The 22,530-nt window shown below is 37.2% G+C and overlaps 1 protein-coding gene across 4 annotated transcripts in view; it reads left to right on the top strand.

Annotated features, from left to right (window-relative positions):
* The window catches only part of SPOP (speckle type BTB/POZ protein), a 74,551-nt gene extending 53,841 nt beyond the window's left edge, over window positions 1–20,710 (top strand). For 3 of the 4 annotated variants that reach the window (XM_023502446.2, XM_023502447.2, XM_031966077.1), the window contains 7 exons: window positions 1,162–1,313; window positions 1,429–1,556; window positions 9,553–9,730; window positions 12,631–12,686; window positions 13,863–13,985; window positions 17,459–17,601; window positions 20,131–20,685. In XM_023502446.2, the coding sequence (XP_023358214.1) occupies window positions 1,162–1,313; window positions 1,429–1,556; window positions 9,553–9,730; window positions 12,631–12,686; window positions 13,863–13,985; window positions 17,459–17,601; window positions 20,131–20,275 (925 nt within the window). In that variant the 3' untranslated portion in view covers window positions 20,276–20,685. Of the gene's footprint in view, window positions 1–1,161; window positions 1,314–1,428; window positions 1,557–9,552; window positions 9,731–12,630; window positions 12,687–13,862; window positions 13,986–17,458; window positions 17,602–20,130 lie in introns of all 4 variants that reach the window. The other variant, XM_003768366.4, reaches the window with a different exon arrangement.
* Window positions 20,711–22,530: the final 1,820 nt, after the last annotated feature.

The following is a 22,530-nucleotide window of genomic DNA, read 5'->3' on the forward strand; positions in this document are numbered from 1 at the left end:
TTTTGCAAAATAGAAGAATTGCCACTTCTTTGAAGTTATAGGAGAAGAAAATATCCAGTAGAAGAGAGATGGTTGTTAGTGTTAGAAGCTGAAAAGAGTGCTAAGAATGACTGGGGAGAGGCCATTGCATTTAATGATTAGGTCATCATTGATGATCTTATAACAATTTTGTTAGAATTGATGTGTCAGAAGTCTAATTACAGGGAATTAAGAAAAGTGATTGTGAAGAAAGTAGAAGTATCAGATATAGATAACTTTTTAAAGAAGTTTACTAATGAAAGGGGATTTTGGAAGGGTCAAGGGAAGAAGTTTTGTTGTGGTGTTTTTAAAGATTAAAGAGACCTGAATATATTTGGACAAATGAGAAAAACTACCTTTGGGAAAAATTGGAGACACATGAGAGAGGAGATGAGTATGGGAACAAGGTGGAAAGGATTAGAACTGGGGCCCAGGGTTAGGCTTGGAGCCTAGGTAAGAATTAGGGATATATCCCCTTTGTGGCCAGAGAGAAGAAAGAGAACAAAAGAGAGAATGATGATGATGCTGACAATGTTTGGGGAATAGAGAAAGGAACCTGAGGGAGGCAAGTCAGTTGGTTTCAGTCTTCTCAGTAAAATAGGCTGTCATCTTCTAAGAATGTGGTGTTGGTGCTGCTGCTGGTGAAATGAAGATATAGTTTTTTAAGAGGAGAGGAAAAGGTTGAAATACTCATTGGGGAGAAGATTGTAAAATAGAAGAATTAGTGATTTTTGCATTAAAAGCTCAACTGAGAGCTTTTTGGTTTGGTTTGGTCATTTTGTTTAAGACTCCAAAGCCAGGACTCTTCTTCACTAGCTGAGGTTATATACCAACAATTAACCAGTAGCTCTTCCAAGGATTGAGGATTTGGATATAAAAAGGCTGACTAAACTAAAACAAAACTAGGATAGTTAGTTAGAAAAATGAGGAGAAAAAAGATGATTTAGAAGATTATAGAAAAAAGAAAAGGAAAAATTCAAATTCTAAGTGATAATTAGATCAATCTAAAGTTCCTCCTTTATATTTTATTAATAAATGAATAGCTGAGCTATGGTCCTCAAGAGAATGTTCCATGTTACTGCTTGAGATAAAATTTTGAGAACACAGCCACTTTTAACTTCATTCCTATTTTGTCCTGGGTAGGTGTTTGCGGGTGAATCCAAAAGGGCTAGATGAAGAAAGCAAAGATTACTTGTCACTATACCTGTTATTGGTCAGCTGTCCAAAGAGTGAAGTCAGGGCAAAGTTTAAATTCTCCATCCTGAATGCCAAAGGGGAAGAAACAAAGGCAATGGGTAAGTGTCCTCCTCTTGGCTTGTCTCACTGCTTTGGCCCATGGTGACTCCCTCTGCTGTGCAGATGTGACTTCAGAATGTTTTCTTCAATCGCCTTATTGATATCTTTTTGTAGAGAGCCAGAGAGCCTATCGATTTGTACAGGGCAAGGACTGGGGATTCAAGAAGTTCATCCGTAGAGATTTTCTGTTGGATGAGGCCAATGGTCTCCTTCCTGATGATAAACTCACCCTCTTTTGTGAGGTAAGTCCACCGAGAGTGCTGTGGGGTTGGTTGGAATGCTGGGGAATCCACTTGTATTGTACTTGGGAGGAAAAAATGGGGGAAACCTCAAAGGGTAATGCCATGCACAAATTACATTTGGAATGAGAGGATCTGGGTTCAGATTTCACCTTCTGCTAGTTACAACCTGTGTGACCTTGGCAAGTCACTTCACCTCTCTGGGCCTTTGTTTGCCCATCTATAAAATGAGGACATTGGATTAGATGATCTCTAAATTATACTGTAGTCCTATGATCTCATAAACTCTGATTTATAGCATCAACTGAAGACTGCCTTTCCTGATTTTCAAAGTTCTGGATCTAAAATCCTGTTCTTACAAGATTTAAAAGCAGAGCTTTCTTAGTAAGGACCATATTCTATACCTCAGGATCCTGGGACTTTTCCATTGAAGCCTTTTTAGGCATTCTTTTGTAGAGCTGACAATACACCCTCATTTGCTGCTAGACATGTGAAAGCAATAACCGGGGTAGGTGTGTAAACACATGCATGTTTGTGACCATACATAACACAATACAACATATACACATACATCAGATCAGTTGCAGTAATTACTTTCTTTTTTTATACCCCAGGATCTAGTCAGAATCTGAGTACTTATAGTTTATTCTATTTAGGAACATCTTTAGGTGGGAAGGTGAAAAACAGTATTAGTAGAAGGGATGCTCTGGGGCCAGGGATCCTCAAACTGTGGCCCGCAGGCCAGATGCAGCAGCTGAGGATGATTATCCCCCTCACCCAGGGCTATGAAGTTTCTTTATTTAAAGGCCCACAAAACAAAGTTTTTGTTTTTACTATAGTCCGGCCCTCCAACAGTCTGAGGGACAGTGAACTGGCCCCCTATTTAAAAAGTTTGAGGACCCCTGCTCTAAGCTACTGCTTAATCTGTCCTAAAAGATGCCAGCTGTCATCCATTAGCAGAATGTTAGGAAGGGACTCGGTATTTTGCTGTTGTTCATCACATGGTCTGAGAATCACTTTCTGAGCAGTGCCAATCTTGTGCCAACACCTTGATGATGACAGCCTAGATGCTGTTTCCCAACTATTTGAGAACTGATAACGACAAGATCCAGTTTTGAGTTAGAGGCAGCTGGTGACACAGTGAATAATAGAGCGCTAACTCAGGAGTCAGAAAGCCTGAGTTCAAATCCAGCATTTAACTCTAACTGTATCACCCTGAGCAGGTCACTTTAACCTCTGTCATCTGTAAAATGGGGAATAATAACACCTGTCTTGAGAATAAATGCTGTGTAAATATTAGTTATTTTTATTGTTATTATTGAGTTAATGCTCTCATTTGGTCAACAGGGAAGAATTCTTGTCCCTAGGGATCTATGTGAGCAGCAGAGATCAATGTGTCAGTACCTATTTTGTTTTCCATGTCACAGCTTTTCCTGTGCCTCCATGGAATATTTGATGTCCGGTGTAAACCTTTTTTGGGGGAGGAAATGTTTTTTTAACACCATACTGCTTATATAAAATGGGGTTTTGTGTGATGGCTATTTTTCTTTTATTGTTGGGGCAAAATAGAAACAGTCCAGTGAGAAAAGGTGATGCCTAACTGTGGATAATGTGGAAGTTGTTCAGTGTCCGAAGATTTTGAAAGTTGAATTCCAAGTAGGTCCAGTTGTGCACAGATCACACTCAATGAGCCAGAAGGAGGAAGTGGGTGAACCGTTTTAATGTTTAATGTGAGGTTAGACACTATTTTTAAAAACAAGCCATGCCCAGGTTTTCAGTTTGTGTGATTGTGCAATCTAATCCAGAGAAACTATGCTAAAAAGTCTTTACCTATCTTGGAGCTTTTTATTTCAAAAGCAACTAGAAATGGTAAAAAACTTAATTTCTTTTAGAAACAAAAGCAAGTCATGGAAGTCATTGTTTTCTGAAGGAAGAGAAACAATCCTTTTTAAGTGTCACCTCCAAATTTTTTTATTGGCATTTTTAGACATGCCACAGTCTTTATTGCAACATTCCAGAATTTCGCAGTGGAATAGCAACAGTTTCTCTCCCCATTTGTAGGTTCAGCTTCTTCCCATTTTTCCCCCTCAATCCATTCCAGCTGTTTCAGTCTGCCTTGTGTTGACAGTCTTGATTTGGAAGTAGTTTGCTTAGGTCCTCACGTGGCTCCCTATTTTTCTGCTGTTGAGTCCATGGCTCTTCTCCAATCCTCTTTGCCCTCACTTTTCCATATGAGATTCCCTCAGGAAGAGAAGTCTTGTGGTTAAGTTTAGCTTTGCCTTGCTAACTTGGGAGGGAGGCGAGATTACACTTTGGGAGTTGGAAGATGTTGAGCTGGGAAGCGTCTGCTGGATTCTGCTGACGCCATCAGTTTCTTCCCATCAAACCAGGTGTGCCATATGTTCCTCTCACACTTCTTACTTGGCCACAGGTGCAGAGCTCTGTTTTTTGCTTTTTGGACTTGTGCCCAGTGAGGCTTGTTTCCTGTTCCAAAGCTCTCTATGGACTTTATAACATTCATCATTGCAAGACTGTTACAGAGAGAGAGAGAGAGAGAGAGAGAGAGAAAGAGAAAGGGAATGAATGTGTGTGTTTTTAAAAAAATCTGTAGTTCTTTTCATCTGTACAATGAGAAGATATGGACTAGATGACCTTTAAGATCCCTTCTAACTCTGAATCTTTTTATCCAAATTTGTAATACTTTTTTTTTATGATCTTGAACATATCTTTGCATTTAAATTCCAACTCCTTGATCATTGCTGCTTCCTATCTTACATGGAATTTTTATTTACATATGTAATATTTATTCATATTCATATTTAATTTATATTTAGTGGCTCTTGATAGATATACTCATATAAATTCACACTGAATATTTATTCCTAATTTACAGCTTTGTTCTTGTCTCTGGTTTATAGACTACTGGTTTATTATGATATGATGCAATTGCTTTTATGGTGACTTTGTCACATCTCTAGAATCCACCAGAAAAATCTCAAAGTGAAAGATTTGAGAAAATTGATCACTTTTGTTCGTACATTTTGGAATATTTGTAGTGGCTTTATTTTAATGAATGTTTAGATAAGTCATAAAATCTTAAGGCACATGTATTGTCTTTGCATGTAAATTTAGCTAGCACAGAATCCACTTTTGGTGATGTGCAGTGACTCTGAGGAGTAAGCTTTTCCCTCATTTAATTTGGTCCGTTTAATTATAGCACACAGCATTCTAAGAGTCACTCTTTGCAAGAATCTTGAGAGTTCAGTTCATCTTGTTTTATGATTGAGAAAACTAGTGCTTGGAGAAGTTAGTTTGCTTAGCATCACACCAGAAATCTGTAATAAAGCTCTGATTAGAGCTCATAGTCTCAGTTTTTTCACTTGTTAGCTGAATTTCACTTAATACAATAAAGTTTTATTCCATGGAAGGCAATAACAGGTGATACTACATTTGAGAGGAGAGACAAAGTTAATGGCAATTGACTTTAGAAAAATAAGAGGAAAATAAGAACATAATTTGATTTGAATTTTTATTTTTTAATTAAAATTTTTTTGCTTGTTTTTATAACATCTACATTTCCCATAGTGAAGACTAAAAAAAGAGGAAAAAGGAAAAAAAAGTTGAGCAAAACTAACAAAATATAACTTTACATTTTGTGTTTCAGACCCATAGTTCTATCACTGCTGCGAAGAAGCCAGGGACAGTTCCTTCTCATAACTCTTGTTTTTGGAGGGAACTTGGTCATTATAATTTCATAGATTTTGATATTTTTGTTGCTTTTGTTCTTTTGTTTCCATTGTGGTAGTCTTGAATATTCTATTCCTGGTTCTATATTATCAGTTGTAGTAGGTTCCCTCCCAGCTCCAAAGCTTCTTTTTATTAATTTGTATTCATTGTTTCTTACTTAACAGTGGTAGTCATTCCATTCATTATGATGAGGTGCAAAAGATAAGGTTGATGGAGTGAAGAGGTGTGAGAATTGGGGTGGGGAACCCCCTCTGGTCTGCAAGCTGGGTTTAATGTGAAAGAATTCACAAACCTGAAAATCTGTATGGCAAAAGGGATTTATTGTTCACTTAGAAGGAAGCTTTCTTATTGGGCAAAACTCCTTATTAGGAATTTGACACTTGAGAAGCCAGCTTTGCTAGGAAGACAGACTTCTTACTGGGTAAAAAGGTCCTGTTAGGGAAATAACAGAGGTTAACACTGAGAAGAGAATATCTTCACACTGGGCAAAAGTCCTGGCAGGCAGCCTTGCCAAGAAAAGAGCTTCCTTGGCAAAGCAAATTCTTGTTTCAGATTTCTGCAAAGATTTGGGCTTCATAGTTGTCTTTTATTAGCCTTCTGAGGCTTAGGGCTTCAATTCAAAATTGAATGAGATTCCTTCAATGTTGTCAATGCCCAGGACTTAGATCTCTAATTGAAAAGAAATCACTTATTTTAGGAATTTGAGCTGGGAGTGGTCCCAGAGTCATCTCCAACTGAATGAGATCACTTAATGGGGTGTTGTCTGGGAAAGGTATGTTTTTCCCAGGAGCTGGAGCTCCCCAGAAGGGGATTTGGGATCCCCAAAAGATCTGTTTACTTCAATTATATTTTTATAGGTATCCCCCCAGTTAGTTTTCATACATTTTGAACCTTAGGAAACCAAGATAAGAACATGATTTGGTTCCTGAATAAAAATTTTTGCTTGTGTTGACCAATGTCTCTTTTAATATTGAACTTTTTAATGTTGAAAACAAGTGGCTATTAGCAATGAAGATACATATTTTCCACCTTCTGGGAAATAGGATGTTTTAGTACCCACTTTGCAGTATTGTGATTAAGGTTGAAATGGCCATCATTCTATTTCCAGAGGTTTTTAAACTTTTAAAAAAAACATTCCTTCTGGCTTTAAATATAACATAGCTCTTCTTAGCCCAAGATTTTCACGTCAAATTTGAAATAAGGGGGTTTTGCCCATTTTTATTTCTCTAGATTGCATTTAAACACACAAATGTCAAACAAAATTTAACTTTGCTGCTTAACTTTGTAAGTTTCTGTTAACTCAAGAAACATTTTTCAATGTGGCAGACTCTGTGCTCTTTAATGAAAACTGATTTTGTTTAGAAAGAGGAATGTATTTTAAAAAAGAAACTCTTACAACTTTAAATTTAAGTGAGTGGTGAGACGTTTTCATGTAGCCATTTATAAGAAAGGAATGTCATTTGTGTAGGTTTACAGTTGTAGTTCTGAACGAGTCACTATTGTCAGTTTTATAGGCATTGGAAAAAAATCTTTGCCTTTTGAAAAAAAGTACTGATGTAATAGAACTGTGTCCCCCTGATCTTTGAGGGGCGAGGGAGTGGAACTGGATCAGAAAAACCCTGAATCTGGGAAGATTACCTGGTTCCCATGGGAAATTCCCACCTCCAATTGATTTGGGAATCACTTTGGTCTGGGAAACACTCACCTCCCTTATTGATTTGGAAATTAGCCCCTAATTGCTCCTTAACCCCCAAGTCATAGAAGGCTAAATAAAATAAAAACTCTGTATCCCAATCTTATCAGGAAGAGGTCCACTTAGAGAAAGAGTTTCTTAGTAAAAATAAACCCTTTTTGCCAAAAACCTCACTTGCAGACTGGGACTGAGAATTCTTTCCCAAAACCTGCAACACTGGGGACCCCCATCGCTGTTAGGGTATCCTCACCCCTCAACAGTATCATTTGCAAAAAAAAAAAATTGCTTTTTAAAATTAAAAGTTTACTCTAAAGACTCACTTGTTAAATATCATTTAAAATTTATTTGTTATATAAACATATATAATGATATAATGGTGGTAAAATGCTCCAAATCTGAGAGCCCCAATGCGTTGTAGCCTTTTAAATATTTACAGAATAAAAATCCAGTCCAAGTGGCAAAACTTCATATCAGTTTTGACTATGTTTGGTTGTGTGGGATTCAGTGGTGACTTTCCCAGTTCATTTCACCCAATCTTTAAATGCTATCAAGTGTTAATGACTATGAGTTGCTGTCAATCTGGTTTAATGTAAACTGCTAATCCTGTACCAAATCTTCAATCTCTTTGTCCTCAGTCCCACAAGGCCTCTACCTTTCTTTGTGTGGAAATTTGGTGTAACTGATTTTTTCAAATCTATTCTGTGGTCATCAGTGTTTCAGTGTTGTAACTGGAAACAGACTTTGTAAGTGTCATTTAATGTCAAAGGACAAGAACTGTTATTATTATGCACGGGTCAAGAGGGAAGTCTCCTTGGGGTGGATTTAACTCTGCCCCTGGCTATCAAAATAATGCTATAATCTTTTCTGATTAATGTGCTGCTAAGCACATCCATAATTTATCAACTTGGCTGCCTCACTGCCCAAGACCATAATGGCTAGTTTAAAACAAATGAATAAATTTCCAGACATGACAGTAAATATCCCTCTCCTGCACAGAAGAGACTCAGGGTGAATTGAAAGAAGCATTAATTTTGCCTCTGGGTTTATATCAGCATTCAGCGGATGACTTAAATCTTGATTTTAAAAGGCAAGTTGGGTATTGGGGTATCCCTGAACTGTCTTTCCTATCCTGCTCTATCAAAAAGAAAAAATGGGGAACTAGAAATTAGACCTCAAATTCTGTTTTCATCTATTCAGAGACCACTTTTAGCAAGTGGCTTGATCTTATAGTGTCTATTTTTCTCATCCTTCTAAATGGTGATGATTGCACTTATTACCTGTTGGTATAGGAGGTAAAGTTGGAGACTGGTAATCAACAGAGAATATAACTGCAAAACCTTAGTGTCTAGTCCGTTAACTGCCATTTGTTAAGTACCTACTATGTACCAGGCACTGGGCTAAGTGCTGGGGAGACAAAAAAAGATAGTTCCTGCCCTCAAGGAGTTTTCAATGTTTTGAGAGAGACAGTATTCAGTCCATTGTGTACACTTTAACTATAGAATGGATAAATGGGAATAATCAACATAACAAAAACATTAGCATTAAGGAGAGGGGAAAGTTTCTTGCAGAAGATGGAACTAACTTGTATTTAAGCAAGTGGTGACAGGTGGTCCTATTTCTGCTTAAGGGATTTGCCAAAATTTCTTTGACTCACTTTGGAGAAAATATTTTTGTTTTATTGTCTGAGTCCAATTAGCTTAATTATTTAAGACATACTACTGAGGCCATACTCCTAATTTTGATTTTACTATGAGCTGGTTACTTTCATGTATTCCAGTCAGCCATCTTGCATTGGTGTACCATTTGGTACCATGGGGTACTAGGCAAGCGAGTGATAATTAGCATAATATATTTCTGCACCTTTAATGGAAAAAAAAAAAAAAAACAACAACAGCTTCAAAGCGCTTGCCCTACAGATTATGAGTCTGTAAAGCTTCATATATGGAAGATGGCACATTTTATTTAACTCATTCTAAATTCTGAGTTAAATAGCATAGCTTTTGGGCATTATTCCTTTGGGTTTAAGAAATCAGGCTCAATTCTGGCAAGGCATCCAAATGAAAAAGTAGTCTTTTTAGGAGCTCTTGGTACCTGATGTTTTGCTTAAGTTGAATAAGATGTGGGTACTGTTGTTTTTATTTTTACTTTTTTTCTGTCATATCTACCTCTCCCCTTTCCCTTTCTTCTCCTCCCCTCCCCCCCAACCCCTCCTTGGATTCTTGGCAGTACTTCAAGGTAGTACTTATGAAGCCAATGAGTCTTGGCTAAGAGTAAGTTTCTGGGCAGTATGAACAATTTAGGTTAGGAAACAGAGGGAGAAGGCATGGTTCCAAGAGAGGAAAAAGAAGTTAAATATGTTTTTGAAATTATTTGATTCAAAAAGGAAAGGGGGGGTAGAGTTGATTTCAGAAGCCTACAGTAGCTAGTCCATATTATCATTTAATTGCAGTACAAAAGCTTGGGGGAAGCAATTGGCAAGACCTTTATATCACCCCTTTCTCCAAAAAGAAAAATGTCTGATAGGAAAAAGCTTTGATATACATTTCCTGCCTTTCACAGGTGAGTGTGGTGCAAGATTCAGTCAACATTTCTGGCCAGAATACCATGAATATGGTGAAAGTCCCTGAGTGCCGGTTGGCAGATGAGTTGGGAGGACTCTGGGAAAATTCCCGCTTCACAGATTGCTGCTTGTGTGTTGCTGGCCAAGAGTTCCAAGCTCACAAAGCTATCTTAGCAGGTTGGTATTGATTCCAGGGGTGAGTTTTAGTTACAAGGTAAGATCTTGAGTGGTCAGGTAACCTTTCAACTTTTGGAATTCACTTCAAGAACCATTTATTTAATATCTGCTATGTGTAAGGAACTGTGCTAAGCCCTGAGGTAATATAGAGATGAAGTAAGTTATAGATTCTCCTTCAAGAACTTAGTGCTGATAAAGGATGGGAGGGTGTGAGGTGGTAGGGGTGGAAAACAAGACATAGGCAGACATAGAGTGGGAAAATGGAGGAGATGAGTAAATACAGTGCCTCAAGAATTAACAGGAAAAGAGATCCTATGTCTGTTGGTTGGAAGCAAAGCAGAGTGATCAGAAAAGCCTTGTCATGTGAACTGAACCTTGGAAGGGCAAGTAGGTAGCAATACAGCATGCCAGACAAAGGAGGCCAGCAAACAGCATGAAGAAAGCCCCAGAGATCGATAAGTATACTGTCTTGGGAAAGGGTAAATAGTTGAATTTATGCCATTTACTTTACCATCTTATACAAGGCCCTGGATGTTTATGTGGACTTCGTTTTTCTCATCTTAATACAAAATAGTTGAACTGGATAGTCCTTAAGGTTTATTCCAACTCTGAAATGCTGTGATCTTTGATCTTTAAATTTAAATATTCTGTATTCATTTGTGTATTTATTTTTAGGAACATTTATCATCTGTCTAACACCTTGCCATATTGAACAATTTAAAAACAAAATAAACCCACCTTTTCCAAGGAAACAAATTCCCACACTGGGAAAAATATAAGTCTCATTCTGGATTTTAAATTTTATCACGTCTCTGTTGGGGGGAGGAAGGGCAGCTTGATTTATCTTTAGTCCTCTGAACTCATTTATGATTGTAGTAATCAGAGTTCTAAAGTCTTTCAAAGTTGCTTTTTTTTTGTAATGTCATTGGAATCAGTGAAATTTTTTTTTTAGTTCTATGTACTTCATTCTGCATCATATCGGAGAGGTGAATTATTTTTTTTAGTTCAGTGTACTTCATTCTGCATCATATCAGAGAGGTTTTCCCAGTTTCTTCTTAAATTGTCTGTTTCATCATTTCTTATGGCACCATAATATTTCCTTATCTGTATATATTATAGCTTGTTTATCCGTTTCCCAATAAATGGGCAACCCTATGCCTCACTTAGTTTCCAGTTGTGGCTTCTACAAAGATTTCTATTCCAAAATATTTTTTATACAATATGATTCCTTTTGATCACCTTGAAATATGAATGAGTCTAATATTAGTACCTTTTTTGAGTCTAGTTTCAATTTCCTTTCTAAAATAACTGGACCAATTTGTTAGTCTAGGATTTCTCTTTATAAGACAAAGTTGTAAGCCATTGAAAGTTTTTAAGCAAGGCTGTGATCTCATCAAACTTGTGAATTGCAAAGATTAATTATGGTCAACCAGTGTTGGCCATAATCAGATGAATTGGAACAGGGAGAGAACTGAGTCATTTCTTTTAGGAGTCTGTTGCAGCAATCCAAGCAAGAGGTAATAAAAACTTTCATGAAGAGGTTACAGTGGGATTAAGGAGAAACGTGATAATTAGAGTGAGATTGAAAAAGTATACTAGAGTAAGACTTGACATAGGATATGAGGGAAACAAAAGAATCAAAGATAACTTTAGTTTGAGGAATCTGACTATATTTATTTTTATACATATGGGTCACCTTCTGCCTCTTTAGATTTTCTAACTTCCTTCAAAGATCAACTCAGGTGCCATTATTTGAAGAAGCCTTTCCTGATTCCTCTCATTGTTAGCATCTCTTTCTTCTCAAAGAATCTTAAATTTACTTAACTGTATAATTGTTGTATATTTTTTTACTCCAGATTAGAAGTCTTTTGATGGCAGAGATTTTGATTTGTTTTTGTATCCTTAACACTTCATCCATTTCACTGCCTCACATACTAAATAAATGCTTGAGGAATTGAATCAAATTGTTCCCAAGGGCTGAATACTTAGCTTACTCATTCTAAACATGACCAGTAGTTTCTTCTATAGTACTGATGATACCAGACATTGTACTTCTTTATTTATACCCCTGCTATGAACAGCACTTCCACTTTCTGAGTTGCAGTGAAGAAAGTAGTTTTTAAGCCTTTGAGAGATCCCAGACACACATTGGAATAGGAGCAAATTTCATATCAAAACATGTTAAAATTTTTCAGAACCATAATGCTTTGCTCACAGTAAGAGTTTAATAAATGTTTGATTTTGAATTTTTTAAAATAAAAAAACAATATTCTGATATCAGGTTCTTTAGTTATTTTACTCTATTGTAATGGGTTCTTAAGTTAGTGTCCATGACCTTTAAAAAAAAATACTTTCTGATAACTGCACTTAAACGTAATGACTTCTTTTGTAATATTGTGTATTTTATGCACTTAACATGACTCTGAGAAGGCATCCTTGGGTCTGCCAAAGGGATCTAGGATGCATACAAAAAATTCTAGACTAAGCTTCTTGAGTACCAGAGACCTTGCTTATATAAATTTTCTATTTTCCTAGTACCCAGCATTAGAAACTTAATAAGTGTTTAATTTTTGAAGTTACAGTGAAAGATTGTTAATAGAATCATAACATTATAGAAGATCATCTATTCCATTCCCATCATTTTATGGCAGAAACAGATTCAGAAAGATTAAATAAGTTGCTCTAAATCACAAGCTTGTTGGAACCCAGGTCTTTTGCACTAACTATACTTAACATCTTTCCACAAGGCAGCTTTAGTCATGTTTGGGATTGATACTACTAGTATCCTTTTCTTTGGCAGTAAAATGGGAAGCATATTGCAAATTTTATCATTGCTGGATAGGACAAAGCATCTCAAAAGTTATAAGTTAACTCTGTGTTTCTATTCTACTTCACCATAGCCCGTTCTCCTGTTTTCAGCGCCATGTTTGAGCATGAGATGGAAGAGAGCAAAAAGGTATGTGCCTGATGAGATATGGAGCATCTTTTTTTTTTTTTTTTTTAATGCTTTTTATTGACAGAACATATGCATGGGTAATTTTTGCAATATTGTCCCTTGAAATCACTTCTGATTTTTCCCTTTCTTCCCTCCATCCCCTCCCCTAGATGGCAGGCAGTCTCATACATGTTAAAACATGTTAAAGTATATCTTAAATCCAATATATGTGTGCACATCTGTACAGTTCTCTTGTTGCACAAGAAAAATCTGATTGAGAAAGGTAAAAATAACCTGGAAAGAAAAACAAAAATACAAGTAGTCCACATTCATTTCCCAGTGTTCCTTCTCTGGGTGTAGCTAATTCTGTCCATCATTGATCAATTTGAACTGAATTGGATCTTCTCATTGTCGAAGATATCCACTTCTATCATGGAGCATCTTTTTTAAACAAGTTACTAAATCTCAGGTCACCTGTTACCAGCTTTCAATTTTCCTTGTTAATAGAGGGGAACTGTTGTGTGGATGATATAAAATCAGAAATAATTCAGTCTATAATATTTGATTTAGAAATGCAAAAGATTTACCTTCCTAATTCTATTTGTTACCTTAATATGGAAATTCATCTGTCAGTTCACTTTGCATGTGTCATTATGGTGACCAATTGTTTTCCAAGACTATGTCACAAGATCCATGAAACTGGGAAGGCTAAAGAGTATGTGTGCAGGTATAGACTCTGTGCCTGTCTTCTAAGTATCAACCAAGCTAATTTCAGAGAGGCTCTTCTCCTGGGAAGGTGGACAAAGCCAAGTTATTTTTGACCATAGTTATTCAGGAAATTGTGATCTGCCTTGGATAGAGGGAAGGAATTAAATTGTAGATTCTTAAAGCATCAAAATATGTTAAAATTTGTTATATCCATATATAATAATTGATATCTGGTCCTTCTTGAGGTTATCTGGGTACCACTTTACAGATTGTTTTGCTATTCATTATGTTTCATAGAGTACTAAGATATACATGTAGGAAAGAAGGAACATTAGATTCAAATAGGGCATAACACATTTTTTCTAACCTATTATAATTTTTTCCTAACCTATTATATAATCTTAGTAAGTAGCAAATCCCCTTTGAAATGTAATAATGAAAGTAGCTGATGAATTGTTTTGTCGAAATTTTTCTCTGTTTGGGACGTAGAACCGGGTGGAAATCAATGATGTAGAGCCAGAAGTTTTTAAGGAAATGATGTGCTTCATTTACACTGGCAAGGCCCCCAACTTAGATAAAATGGCTGATGATCTTCTGGCAGCTGCAGACAAGGTAAGTTCCGCATCTTAGAGGGTCACGGTATATTCAGATTTCCATGGCAGGCCCTATCAGGCACTATCAGGAAAGAAGCATGAGTTTGATAACCTATATACTTTTTCTACTCTCCAGTCATTCCCAGACTGAGTTGTGTCATCTTAATGTAATGTTGTGAAATTAACTATCTAGGAAAAACCTCGGGGTGGAGGGTAGGAAGAAATGGAAAATGATCCCTTTTCATTTTGTTTTCTTAGTTGGCATTTCAGGATTTTCTTAAGTGATTACTTGAAATATTTGCAAAATAATCCAAGGTATCTGAGTACATCAAAGCATGCTTCTTGGACCATTCCCACAATACCACCTAATAGTTCATGAAAACAAAATTCCAGGCAGAACAGCTGGTAAAGAAACAAAGATTCATGTTGTTTGGTTTTGCTGTCTTGAAAATAATTCTGTTTTTGGAGGAATTTAAGGAAAGTGTGCTGGGAGGATTCATATAGCTGCAGTATTAGACCTTGTTGGTGGAGAAAAGCGATTTTCTGTTGAAAGCATTTTCTCTTCCTGCTCTGATGCTACAGAACTCATCAGAGGGAAAAGATGGCTCCAGCCTAAGGGCTCAGAGCTTTCCTAGGATCTGCTGATCATCATGGTCTCCCTCCACCTCCTTTGGCACATCCTGAGGATGGAGGAGATCACTCTGTGACTTCTATTTTACAGGTGGAGATTTTATATTTCTCAATCAGATGTGTTTGTTAACTTTGTTTAATTGAATTTTGGGCCTTCTTATGGGTGGGAACATTATAAAAGATAATTTAATGCTGATATAAGAATTGGTTTGAAAAAACTGAAGATATTTTCTTCTAAAGTCTTTTAGAAACACACAAGCTCTATATAATAGAGATTTGTGGCTTCTATGTACAATCCTCTTCTGTTTTTTCTGTGTATGTGAAAATGTTTGATGTTGAGTACAAAGCAAAAGAAAAAAATTTAATTTAATTAAAAAAAATCTTTTGAAGGGAAAAAGGCTATGTAGGTTCCTCATTATTCTACCTGAGGATACCTGCTTTCCAAAGAATCATAGAATCATAAAATATTAGAATTAAAAGGGAATTTGCAGGCTGCCATCTGTTTTACAGATGAAGAAATTGGGGACTCAGTGTGGGGGTGGGGATTAACCTGAGATTATATAGCTTGGCAGAACTAAGACTACAATTCAAATCTCCTGATTTCCCTTTGATTGCTTCTTCTACTCTACCAAGAATTCATGATGATTTAGCAATCAGTAAATATTTATTCGTCATTGGTTGGTTTCAAAGTACTGAAAATATATAGTAGGAGTACAAGTAAAAGTTAAAGATAAGACTGTTTAAAATATGTTTGAGCTTATATTCCCCTTTTAATTTTTCTGCTGGGATTTTTCAATAGTTGGTCATTTGTGTCCATTATCATCTAATGGATATTTGTTCACTAGAAACTTAAGACTGTCTTTCATCCTTGGCTATTTTGCAGTCATTAGATAACTTTTCCCCAAATTTCATGAGACAAATAATCAGCAATCCCAGTTTACAGATAGATATACTGAGTAGCAAGCCCCTTCAGTCACGTAGTATTATGTAACATGCCATTGGTAGAGCCAAGATTAGAACTCTGTGCCCCTGGGTTTTTCTTTGGTTACATGGCCAGGGAACCATGTTGCCTTTGACCTATTGTAACTCCACAGGGGAATAGCTTCTTAAGCTATTCCCAGGCAGAATATTGTCAGTACAACATGTTCATTGGTATTTAAAAAAAAAAAATCAGTTAAAGCTATTGAATCCTAGCATTCCCTTCCATTTTTGAAAGAGAAGCTGACAAAATAGACAGGGTCTACTCAGAATGTCTCAACTTCGGGCGTCTTGCCCCTAGCATATTACTTTTAAACTTTCTTGTGAATGTAAGGAAAGCAGAAAAAGAAACCATTCATGGAAGGACCTAAACCATCTAGTGTTTGCACAAGAGGCCAAACCAGTTTCTTCAGAGCTTTTCCAGTCCCTTGAGAACATGTGTAATTAGACCAAAAACAAAGCACATCATGTCTGCCAGGCCCAAGAGACACAATTTCAATCTCTTGAGTAAGTACTGCTATTAAGCAGGTTTTTCAGAATTATAATTAAGGGGGAAAAAAACTTTAGTCCCTCTCCCACAGGACCAAAATGGCTACTATTGTCTAATTATGCATTTGGGGATCAGCTATTCGTAGTACAGGTCCTTATAATACATGGATGGAGAAAGAATGGGAAGATTTCTCCTACAGTTGTAGAGAGCTGTCCCAGTTTTAGAACACAGAAATCTCATCCTACTGGTGTCATCTGGAATCATTCTTTTACAAAAACTGTTTTCCCACTTGCACAAATGCAGAGACTGAGGGAGCACCAAAACCAATAAATCTCTCTCTCTCACTCTTCTCTCCTCTCTCCATCTTCTTTTGCTCTTGGATATCAGAGTGCCCAGTAGATTTGCCCTCCTAATCCAAAATTCATAAAAATATAATTAGCCTCATTTTTATTGCCTGAAGGGAGGTTGTCCCATAGAATTCTGCAGCTCCAAAGACAGATCCTAGGTGCCTCCAAGGCACAACAGCCCACTAGGGAATCCTGTTGAATTATATTTATATTGTGTTGTCTTGGTTTCTTCCTTACAAAGTCTCCAAATCAAGTCAGTTTCACATTAGGAACTGAACCATACTGTTTCAAAGCCATCCAGATGTTTTATAATCCTGCTGTCCACATTCAAGGACATTTAGATCTTTTACTTAGACTATAGAGAGTTTAGAAACCAAAATTGGGGGGGGGGGGGAGTCTCTATTGCTTTGTCCAGGTTTCCTTAACCCCAACAGAATGGGACTCCATTTAATCTTTCAGAAAAAGGTCTTGAACCACCCTAAAGTTCTTTTTCCCATTTGGAATAACAAGTTGCTTTTTCAGGCAAGAAAGAGGTGGAATAAAACCATATTTCACCTTACTCTGGTTCCAAAATAATATGTACCAGGAGTTTTAAAGTGAAACTGCTTCTAAACTCTATAAACAGTAAAATACAGTATACTCCTGTAAGGTGGGGGAAACTAGGATATATTTTGGGGAGAGAGAATTCTATGATAATTGCTATTTTGTTGCAGGTAGACTTTAGAATTTCTATTTAATTATTATTGTTATATTTATTAATTATATTATTATATTATAATTTGTTAATTATTATATGCCAGATATTTGAAAGTTTTCTTGGATGCCTTTGTTTAAAAATTAAATAATTGTCCCTCAAAATGTGCCAATTTGCTATGAATAAATGAACCAGTATTTTTTGTGGTCTATCAGTGTATGCAACTCTATCCCTGTGTCTAATGGAGTCTGAGGTCTGTCTGGAGGAGGGTGTACTGCCAAGAAAGGCAACTTAAGAACCATTCTGCCCATAGCTATTACTGCCCTGACCATGGTGATGTTTGTGTCTCACAGTATGCCCTGGAGCGTTTAAAGGTCATGTGTGAAGATGCGCTCTGCAGTAGCCTGTCCGTGGAGAATGCAGCAGAGATTCTTATTCTGGCTGACCTGCATAGTGCAGATCAACTGAAAACACAGGCAGTGGATTTCATCAACTAGTGAGTTGGCATCTTCAAGGCCTTTTGGGGAGTAAAGGGGAGGGAAATTGATGAGAGAAAACTCTTTCAATGCTGGTGACTTCATTAGTCCTCCAGATCTAGCAGGTAAGGTTTTGTATATTTTAGGCAATTCTTCACCTCACAGTTTGGAAAATAGTTTTACCTTTGTGGGTATGCTCTTTCTTGTGAGTTGAAGTTTTTGATTAATTTTAAAAGGGAACTATATTAATTTATTTGTAACTTACTGATTTGAAAGAATATTATACCCTCAGAAAATAGTTGTTTTACTTCTTACTTCAGTTTTGGGATTCAGTCCAGTAAAAGTTGATTGTGAAGATCTTCTCAAACCAGAAATATATTTTATGAGTTAATGAGATTTCTCTACCGGTGTGTTGTGAAATGGGAAAAAAGAAGGTTGGGCTAATCAGAAGATTAGGCTATTCAAAATGGAAACGGTCAATTCCACTAGATCTGTTCTCTCATCTTAAGTGAAAATATTATCTGACCATGAAATAGTCTCAATTAGCAATGGTCATCAGGTACATGAATGTGCCAAAAGAACGTCAGTATCTTTTGAGCAGCAGGGTTTTTGCTCTGGTAGGTATATCTCAGGTGCAAATTCTGGAGACTATTCGTCCCAGAGATGGGACAAAGACAAGAAACAAAAGGTGTAGAGCTTCAGACTAGGGATCTGGAGGATGGCAGACCTGAGAAGCCAGTGGAACCAGTGAAGCCAGAGTATTTCATAGTCAGATCATTTTTTCATTTAGGTTAAAAGAGAAAATTTGATAGTTTTTTAAAAATAGTATTTCAAATTCTAACAAAAGTGGCTTAACTACGTTGGTGGATAAACTTCATTAACTCATCAAGCACATTTCTTAGATCTTAGGATCTTAGCAGTTAACTATTTCTGGACCAAATATGTTGTTTTTTCTCATCTTTTCCCCCTTTAAATAAACTTCTTGATCAGTATCCTAGAGATATGAGTAACCAGCATATCTTACTAAAAATCCTTGAAGATAGAGAACTATATTTCTTTGCTTATAAATGAAATTGTTTTCAAAGAGACACTCGACAGGAATAGAGGAGGATGGGATTTTTACTGTATAAAAGATTGTAAATTGTGTCAACCAGTGAGTATTTACTAAGTACCAGTCACTTTTATAAGGAAAGGGAATAAAAAGACACAAATGAAGCAATTCCTGTCTATCAAGGAACTTCCTACATTTTTTATGCATGTACATAAGGAAGTATGTGCAAAATAGAAAATAAATGCTAGGTAAGGACTAGTGAAAAGAGACACAAGAAGCTGAGAGGAGTCAGTCAATCCTCCTACAGATGGTGATGTTTGAGCTGAGTTTTGAAGGAAACAAGTGACTATAAAAGACGTGAATTCTAGGCATTAAAAAGACATGTAGAATGGAGATGAGAGATTACAAGTGAGGAAATGAGGCTAATTTGGTTGGACTGAAGTCTAAGGAAGTGATGTTTGATAAATAGGAAAGGTACTAAGTCTGGGTTGTGAAGAGATCCAAATGCCAAATCCTGAAAGCAATCAGGAGCTCCTTGATTTTACTTGAGTGTCATAGTTAGGCTTGCACTTTAGAAAGATGACTTCGGCAATTGTTTGGAGGGTGGATTGAAGTGGAAACACTCTTGAGAATGAAACAGCAATTAAGAATCCATTGTAATAGTCTGTAGGACAGAGTAGTGACTAAATGAATGAAGAGAAGGTATCAGATGGGAAAGGGATATTGTGGGAGTAGAAATGACAACTTCTGGCAACTGAGTGGACCCCAAGTGGGTGGGGTAAAGGAAGAATGGAAAAAGAACCATCTTTTGGACAGAAATAGGGAAGGTCAAAAGAAGGGGGAGCTTGGAAGAAGAGATAATTAATTGTATTTTTGTATGTGTTGAGTTTGAGATCTTTGGAACAATCCAGTTTGAAATGTTTGGTAGATAGTGGGTAATTCAGAACTGGAGCTCAGGAGAAACACTAGAACTGGACATAGAGATCTGGGAGTTATCTTAGTAAAGATGATAATTGAACTCATGACAAGAAATGACATCACCAAATGAAAGAATGTAAAGAGAGAAGAGAATAGAGCCCAGGACCTAGCTTTGAGTACATCCTCAGCTCAGGGTGATGATTTTGGCAAAAGAGATCAAGAAGATATGGTCAGCTTGATAGAGACTCAAGAGAGAAGTTTGAAGTGTCAGGAGAGTGTCCAGGGAGAGAGATGATAAATGGTATCAAGTGCTGCAGTCAGAAAGTCTGAGGCCTGAAAAAAAGCCATCAGACTTGACCTTTAAAATCATTGGTGACCTGAATTTCAGAGAAGTGCAACAAAATACAGTGAGCAAAACTACAAAATGCTGTTGTCATACATCCACATCACCCATATATGTGAGCTTCTGTGAATCTTTGTTTTTGACATTTTAAAAAATTAGACCAAAGGTAGATATGTACTCCACAATTTGCTTACCTCCTCTCTTCACCATTAACTCGTCTGTCTGTGTTTCTTCTAGTCATGCTTCAGATGTCATGGAGACCTCTGGATGGAAGTCCATGGTGGTTTCACACCCCCATTTGGTGGCCGAAGCGTACCGTTCCCTGGCTTCAGCACAGTGCCCTTTCTTGGGACCCCCACGAAAGCGCCTGAAGCAATCCTAAGGCCCCTGCTTGTTGCAGGACCCAATTTTTTTTTTCCCAGAAGCAGCAGCACGTTTGCTGTCCTTGACCACTACATAGAGACAGCTCAGTCTGTGGAGCTTTTACTCTATTATGGGGGGAAAGACTGTTTCATGACAACCTGACTTTTAAAAACAGCACCAAGTAACTTGAGGGGACATGGGGGAGGGGAGGGCCTGGGGCTCGGGGCAGTTCATCCTAATGAAAACCCTGTTGCTGCATTGTCTGTGTGTTCCCTTCAGCTTGGACAAGTCGATCCTCCAGGGATTTGGTTTAGGTGCTGACACCCCACAAAGACATCCAGAAGGTGGTACTAGGGTATAACCCATCTCTGCATCTGACAGCACAGAACAGATCAAATCGTCAGGTGCCTGGAGTAAAAAAACAAAAAAGGACGCTTAGTTTTTAAGAGAAGGGAAAAGAAAAAGGAAGAGGAGGAAAGAATTTTTGATGGAATTTCTCAAACGGCCGTTTCTGGAGGATTCCAGTAGTATTTATGTTGAGAGAAAGAAACTTTAGCCCTTTCAGCTGTGCTAAAACTGGGACGTTTATGAAAACGCTTTACCGTCGTACAGCGAACAGAAGAGCAGTTTTCTCTTGTTATTAGCACTTATATGTTATTTGCAAAAATGGAAAACACCCTTTATCATTCTGTGAGGGAAAAAGACCTGTGAAGGTGAGAGGCGGAGAGGAGGCCCTCTGGTTTGGGAATCAAGAACTCGGACATGGCGCCCTTTACAAAGAGTCTTTATTGGTTTTGAAGAACTGGGGGAAAACAATCCTTCATCCCTATCTTGTACTTTCTTGACAAGAACTGTGGTTCTCTGTTTTTAGATATTGTGGAAAATGTTTTTTGGCATTTTTCTCTCATTTTATTTCTCCCTCCTCTTTCTCTCCAGCCCCCTTTTTTAAAAAAGGGTAGGGGGGAAACTTAACACATTGTTAGTTGTTCACTAACACTGCGTGGGGGAAAAAATCACTGAAAACACTAACACACAGTGTTAATCACTAACACTGCGTGGGGGGGAAAACCCACCCCACTAAAAACACTAATATGCTGTGTTAGTTGTTCACTAATACTGCATGAAAAATTCCTGGTCCTGAAATGCTCAGTTCTTTGTACCTGACTTGCCGCCTGCATAGGAGCCAGTCTTGTTCTTTTCCTTTCCTTCCTCCCATGGGGAGAACTTCCAAATGGTCATTTTTTTTTTCTTTTTGAAAATATAAATAATTACTATTTTGTACTGTGTGGTATCCCTGGTTTTCCTTTTTTCTTTTCTTTTTTTTCCTTTTTTTTTTTTTTTTTTTTTTCTCCTACTCCCTTGGTCTGTTTTGGATCAGAGGCACCTGTTCAAGGGAATTTCCAGGGCTGATTGGCTCCCTAAAATTACACCTAGCTAATGCCACTTTTCCAGGTGTTCTATTAAAAATAGTAATTCTGATCTCAGTGCTTGAGCAGCACAGACTCAATGTCTTTAAATGAGAAATAGGATCAAAGTTACCTTTTCAAAAGCTGTCAACCTTTGTCAGCCCTGTCCTTACTTAACACTTGCCCTTTCATTCCTCTGTTAGGGTAAATATTAAGTAATTACTCCTCAGGTTTGCCAAGATTGGAGCCTACTATAGAAATGAGAATAAGAAAGTGTCATCCTTCTGAAACTCCTAAGATTTGTGTCACTCTCCACACCAAATTACAGGACTACAGACCTCACCTAATAATGAAACAAAAAAGAATCGAGATTGTCATCACAGAATCATTTAAGCAAATGGATTTGGTACAGTGACATACTGTGACTGAATTGAGATTGGAGTAGTGTCTTTTCTATTGTTCATCCTGATCTAGCTATAGAAAAAAATAGAGCCTTTGTAATTATGTTACTAGTGGACATGCTTGTAAAGCTAAATTTCCTGAGCACCTGGAAACCTGGACACCTTTTATGCCCCATTCATAGCAGTACTCATCAACAATAGAGTCCCAGATGCACTTAAGCTGAGCTGGGCTGTTGGATTTTTTTGAGTGTGGATCAACACTTAACTTTATTCATTTAATTAAATATAGTGTAGATTCTAAACTAAAAATTGGAGGTTTTATTCTGTATGCCAATGTGGAGGAAGAAAGTCCTGAATAGATCATATATTATCAATATAACCAAGGGCAAGATTTGGAATCTGCTAATCTCTTAACATATGCTATCTGAACTAAAGTCTGATCTCATTCTATTAACAATATCATTGTA

Source organism: Sarcophilus harrisii, chromosome 4 (genome assembly GCF_902635505.1).
Source record: "Sarcophilus harrisii chromosome 4, mSarHar1.11, whole genome shotgun sequence".
Taxonomy (NCBI): Eukaryota; Metazoa; Chordata; class Mammalia; order Dasyuromorphia; family Dasyuridae; genus Sarcophilus; species Sarcophilus harrisii.